The sequence below is a fragment of the Drosophila arizonae genome, chromosome 4, assembly GCF_054131065.1.
Source record: "Drosophila arizonae isolate 15081-1271.41 chromosome 4, UAZ_ARI_1.0, whole genome shotgun sequence".
In the NCBI taxonomy this organism is placed as follows: Eukaryota; Metazoa; Arthropoda; class Insecta; order Diptera; family Drosophilidae; genus Drosophila; species Drosophila arizonae.
The window spans coordinates 12,144,885-12,151,218 of record NC_142924.1 but is presented as its reverse complement, the minus strand read 5'-3'; the positions used below and the strand labels follow the sequence as shown (position 1 = coordinate 12,151,218).

The 6,334-nt window shown below is 45.1% G+C and overlaps 1 protein-coding gene across 1 annotated transcript; it reads left to right on the top strand.

Moving 5' to 3' along the window:
- The first annotated feature begins 1,300 nt into the window (after window positions 1–1,300).
- Ir64a (Ionotropic receptor 64a) lies at window positions 1,301–5,723 on the top strand. Its single transcript, XM_089467922.1, has 8 exons — window positions 1,301–1,836; window positions 1,906–2,156; window positions 2,447–2,603; window positions 2,675–3,646; window positions 3,704–3,944; window positions 3,997–4,159; window positions 4,220–4,322; window positions 4,379–5,723. The coding sequence occupies exons 1-8, from the start codon at window positions 1,399–1,401 to the stop codon at window positions 4,490–4,492; spliced, it is 2,439 nt and encodes an 812-aa protein (XP_089324048.1). The 5' UTR covers window positions 1,301–1,398; the 3' UTR covers window positions 4,493–5,723.
- The last annotated feature ends 611 nt before the right edge of the window (window positions 5,724–6,334 follow it).

Genomic DNA, 6,334 nt, shown 5'->3' with positions numbered 1-6,334 from the left:
AATAAATAACAGCCAAAAAGGTATTGAAGCATTGTGCAGCCATTAAAGCGATGCGCTTCGACGCGCTCGGCGAAAACGCAAAGTCTTCGCGCTCCGTTTGCTGCCAAGAACAATTAAGAATTTCAGCGAACACCCAAAAGCCATACAAAGTACGCTTTGAGACTATACGAAATTTAAAAGAAAAAATATATATATATATATATATAGAGAGAGAGAGAGGGAGAGCTAGAGACAGTCAACAGAAGCAACAACGCCTTAAGGCCAAAAAGTCAACTTGCTAAAGAAAAAAAATATAATAAAAAAATATATAAAAAAATAAGACAACAGCGTTAAACCTCCAGCAAAATAAACAAAAATGTAATTTGCGCCACTTAGCAGCAAATGGACAGTGCCATTAATAATTCCATTTCAGTCGTTTTTTTCCTGCCTTGCTCTTTGCTATTAGGATGGAGCCGCGCAGATAATAAGGAAATATGAGTTTGCGGCCAGGACCTTGGCCATTGCCTTGCTTTAAACCTGAGCAGGAAACAAAAAAATAGGAATTAAATAATGGCAAGAGCAAAATATTAAAAGGAAACACGAGAAATCATAAAGCCTAATATGTTGTAGGGTCAGCAATTAGAGACTTGTTTGTCTTTAAATTAAATATTTAATATTGCTTAACTAGAAAAATGTTTGAGAAGGAAATTGTATAGATAGACTTCATACTCTAATTAAAGACTATTTTTGGTTTGCTTTGAAAATGTTTATACATTTTTAGCTGTCATATCTTTAACAAAAGCTATTTAACTTTTAAGTAAAGCAAACTTTTTCGAGGACCTTTTGCATAGAGATTCAATTAAAGTGACAAACTGTCAAAATTTTTGTGACATGGGCGCATTGCAAAACCGAATGAATACCCAAAGGACAAAACACAGAAACACACACATACAACGCCCCCACACACACACACACACACACACACAGAGAGATTACAATGGACAGCATTTTCCAGTGAACAGATATTCATACGCATTCACATGGGCATTCACATGCATATTTATGGGTAAATGCAAATGTCTGTGGTCGTGGGTCTGGCCCTTTGAATTATGAAAGCTAATTGATGAAAATTGAATAATAATTGTGTCAAGCTGACAAGAAAAGTGAAATTCCAATGGCTGATTTACGGCGACCAACACAATTCGGGCAATTCCACAATTCCACGCAATATCTGCGACATTTATTCATAATTGAGCAGTTGGCGGAAGTTCTTATAAGAGCGGTGGCACAGCCATCAAAACGCCATTTGGAGACATGGCTGGCTGCCCAACCGTTTTGCTATTACTCAGTCTCGTGGCTGGCGTTCGGCTGGCAGAGTTCGAGCCGGCGGAGAGGACGGCGCGGCTGCAGAGCCGGCTGATGTTGGAGTTTGTGGTGGGGCACAAACAAATACCGAGGTTAACTTACTTCACCTGCCGCAATCCCGCCAGCAATGACACGGGCAATGTGCACGCCACTCGCGCCAACCTGAAACAACTTTACGCGGCATTCGAGGCCAAGAATGCGCAGCTGATTGGTAGCCTCTATCGGGACAACGTGCAGCGCAGGCCCTTTGTGCGGATTGTGATGCTGGATGTGCTGCATCAGCCGAGGGGGAAGTCAGGCAGTAGGGGCTGGCCGCGCGGCAGACCGGCAGGCGGTGGCGGAGGCGGAGTGGGAGGCAGATCGGGCACAGCTCTCGGCACAGCTTCAAGCAGCGCCGATTGGTTGGACAGCGTGTTGAGGGTGGAGGCGCTGCGGCAAGTTGTGGCCGTGGATTTGGCATGTGGCATGCTAAGTCGTCGTTTCCTGGAGATGGTAAGTGGCACGGACAGGCGGTAGCATGTCCTTATGCATATTGAGTGCTCAGCTGCAACTATTTGCAAGGCTTCAGCCAAGATGCTCTACAACGATAAATATCACTGGCTATTGATTGAGGATTATGCGCTGCACGTAAGTGCGGGCGTGATGCGGCCCCAACAGCAGCTGCATCTGATGGATACGAGCACAGACACGGATACGGATGAGCTAGAGCCCATTGAAAGCTTAATGGAGACCCTGAACTTCTACATGAACACGGAGCTAACTCTGGCTAAGCGAACGCCCCAAGACGCCAGCTATTCACTGTACGACATCTGGTATGTTATGTGGGGGGCTGGGACGGTCTGTCTCTGGCACTGCTAGGAACAGCTGTCAGTTGTATTTGCTATTGACTTGTTGCTACTGACAGTTAGTGTTAACGAGAAGTGGGTGCTGCAGCAGGAGCGTAACTATGAATGTCTTTGATTGGAATAGCATTAGGATGTTCCCATTTTAGACAGGAATTGATTTCAAACATGAGACTTGAAGGCAAACGAAACAAATTTTTAGACTCATTAAACTAGGGTATTCATTTTATTTGATTTTTTTTTTTATAAATATAACTTAGGAGTCCCGGTCGCACTTACGGCGGACATGTTAACATTACGGAAATTGGCAGCTTCACGTTGACAGACGGACTGCAGCTGCACAGTTGGTTTCGCACCACATCGACGCTGCTGCGTCGTCTCAACATGCAGCATGCCCAAGTGCGCTGCATGGTTGTGGTAGGTGTTTGTGGGAGGGGGAAGTGGAGGGGGCGGGCATTGCTAACACTCGAAAGCCTTGTCGTTGACAGGTGACCAACAAAAACATGACGGGCACGCTGCTTTACTACCTAACGCACACGGTCTCGGGCCATATCGATACAATGAATCGCTTCAATTTCAATCTGCTGATGGCCGTCCGAGACATGTTCAACTGGACGTTTGTGCTGTCGCGCACCTCCACCTGGGGCTATCTGAAGAATGGCCGCTTCGATGGCATGATTGGGGCGCTCATACGCAACGAGACGGACATTGGCGGTTCGCCCATTTTCTATTGGCTGGAGCGTCACAAGTGGATCGATGCAGCCGGCCGCAGCTGGTCGAGTCGGCCGTGCTTCATTTTTCGCCATCCTCGCAACACACAAAAGGATCGCATCGTATTCCTGCAGCCATTCACCAACGATGTTTGGATATTGATCTTGGTGTGTGGTGTTGCCACTGTGTGTATTCTCTGGCTATTGACCACCCTTGAGTGGAAGCTGGTGCCGCAGCAGGGTGCAGCGCTCATCAAGCCAAAGGGCGGTGCTCCACGGCATCATTATCATCACCATCATCATACTCTGCAGCAGCAGCAGGCACAGGAGCAGCAGCAGGAGGTGCCTGCATTGGAGAATGATGATGTCTCAGTCGCCTCATTGCATTTGCTGCCAGTGGTCGGTGGATTTCGACAGCGCTGCTATGCGAGACTGTGCAACTACATCAGCAAGCGTCAGGCATTGAGCAAGAGCTCAACTCGCGAAGGTCTCCTGCTGGAGTCCGTGCTGTTCTTTGTGGGTATCATTTGCCAGCAGGGCTTGGGCTTCTCCACCAGCTTCATCTCGGGCCGCACCATTGTCATCACCTGTCTGCTCTTCTCCTTCTGCATCTATCAGTTCTACTCGGCCAGCATTGTGGGCACGCTGCTCATGGAGAAGCCAAAGACTATCAAGACCCTGAGCGACTTGGTGCACAGCTCGCTGCAAGTTGGTGTCGAGGATATTGTATACAATCGCGATTACTTCTTGGTAGGCATTGGGCACAGCTAGAACAATACTTGATGCTTGTTTGCAAATACTTCACAGAACACTAAAGATCCCGTTTCCATGGAGCTGTATGCCAAGAAAATTACCAAGGTGCCATCCAACAATGAGAATGTGGGCGGCGCGGGTGGCGAGGAGGAGTCAGAGCCGCCGCCACCTGGGGCTGATGCCAAATCATTTCGCGATATTGTGCACAGTCATGAGGTTGGCGCACACGCCAAGGAGAACACAGCCACTAATTGGCTAGATCCGGATACGGGCTTACGCCGAGTCAAGCACGAACGTAAGCTGAGCCACATGTGCGGTAGATAGACTGCAAATAATTTTCTATCTAGGCTTCGCCTTTCACGTGGATGTTGCGGCTGCCTATAAAATTATTGCCGAAACATTTGACGAGCGTGAGATTTGTGATCTGACTGAGGTCAGCATGTTTGCCCCACAGAAAACAGTCAGCATAACCCAAAAGAATTCGCCCATGCGCAAGGTCATATCGTATGGGTAAGTGAGAATGCTGAAAGCCTGGCAAAATATTTTAAAATTTGATTTTACTTTGGCCAGCCTGAGACGTGTTACAGAGACGGGCATCTTTTCCTATCAGTTTAATATTTGGCATTCGAGGAAGCCGCCCTGTGTGAAGAAAATTGAGACATCCGATTTGCACGTGGGTTGCCAACAAAGTTGGAATGAGTTTATGTTTTAAAGTACCTTTACTAACAGGTGGATATGGATACCATAAGCTCGGCGCTGATAATACTGCTCTTTAGCTATGGCGTTGCTCTGTTGGTGCTGGGCATTGAGATACTTTATGCGAAGTGGAAACGTTGGGAATGAAACGAAATGCAATCAAGACGAAAATTAACTTTAGCTCATGTTCGTAGTATATATGTATATGTACATGTATATGCTTAGTATATGTTTTGTTCACGCCTTGCGTTCGCTTTCGCGTTTCAATTTAATTAGCTGCAGCCAAAGTCAACTTGAATTTAAATTCTGCGTAAATATTTCACGTATTTGTCAAGCAGTGAAAGTTTAATTAAGTGAACTTTCCAATAGAAAATGCCTGAAATACCCCCAAAGTGAGTTTACATAATTAAATTTTGGTAGTCAGTGTCGCTGTTTGGCATTCAAGACGGCGTCAAGGCTCTTGTGCTAATCCAATTACAATTGTTTAATTGATTCCATTTCATTTGCGTGGCTTGAGTTGGATTAGCAATCATTGCGTATACGACGTGTGACACTGAACTAGAATTTAATTAAGTTAGCCTTTGCTCAACGCAGACTCTAAAATCTAATAAGAACTATGCTACTAAAATATTGAATTTACTTATGTAGTTCACAGGCTGACAGCTTCATTGCCAAACAAAAAAAGAAAAGATTATAAAAAAGAAGAAAAGGCAAACATATTCAACAAATAATGCAACAAGAGGGTAAAAGAGTTTTCTTTCTTTTGCGCTAGTTTTTCGCTATGTGCGCCGGGAGGCAAGCGAGCCAGCTCTGGTCGGCCGAGTGAGTCAATTTAAACCACAAACGAAGTACAAAATATCCATTAAGATAACAAGTTTTCAGTAGTTGTAACATTTTCCCATGCCAAACAGCCAGCCAGCCAGCTAGCTAGTCAGGCAGCAGCCAGCAGCCAGTCGACCCCCTTGCAGACATTTTTCTGCCTTTTTAGTGCCTTTTAGCTAGGACAGGGTGGTTGCTGTTCCTTCTCCTGCTCCTACTCCTGCTGCTGCTGCGGCTGCTTTCTGTCAGCGCAAAAAGTTCTGGGGCCCAGACCAACGTCTTGTGCGCCTTGGCGCGTTGCCAAAGTGACGCTCTTAGGCATTTTTAAATTTGAAAGGAATTCTATTTCGCAGTCTGCGTGTAGCAAGCTCAAAGTTCCAGTTCCTTCCCCAAAGTGCTAGCTGTAATAGAAAACCTCAAGAATGTCCTTGTTAAAACATTAACGTTAGCCAAAGCCTAGCAAATCAATTACAAATAGCCTTTGTTTTGCTCGTGGCTGTGACTATGTGTGTATGTGCGGCTCGTGTCCAGTTCCGTACAAGAAACGTGCATCAAATGCAGCGGCCGCTGTTGCCTTGTTATTTAATGTCCTTGCTCATTAGCGAGCCGTGGAATACATCGATGGCATCCGGAAACAAGTTGGCTATCGGCAGAGACAAAACATGGCTGGCTGAGTGTGTTTGTAGATTTGCGCGTGTTTGCCACTAAAAAGCTAGAAAAAATAAGCTCGAGTGCTTAGGACAGAGCTGCTTGACTAGCTGATGCTCTGTAAGGGCAAGAGTGCCAGTAGCTCTTCTCCTTTTCTATTCTCTTCAAAGTGTTTTACTTGTGCCCTTCCTGCAGTTCTCGGCAAATTGTATAAATCGTATATATTTTATGTATATGCAGCTGAGCTGTGATGCATGAGCATCTGCACTATTCAAACGATAGTAGCTCTCTTTATGTTCGTATTATGAGGTCGGAGTAGCATGATCAAGCTGTTCGGCTGTAAAAACGAATACAGAGAATCTCTTTACAATATAGATCTCTTACGATGGGAATTTAATGTGATGTAAAATTAAAGCTGACGCGCTTATATTATAGTGTTTGCAGTAGAGCCGAGATTTGATTTTATTTTGTTTATTTTTAATTTCTTTGAATTAATTATTTATTTTTTTATCTTGTTGAAAA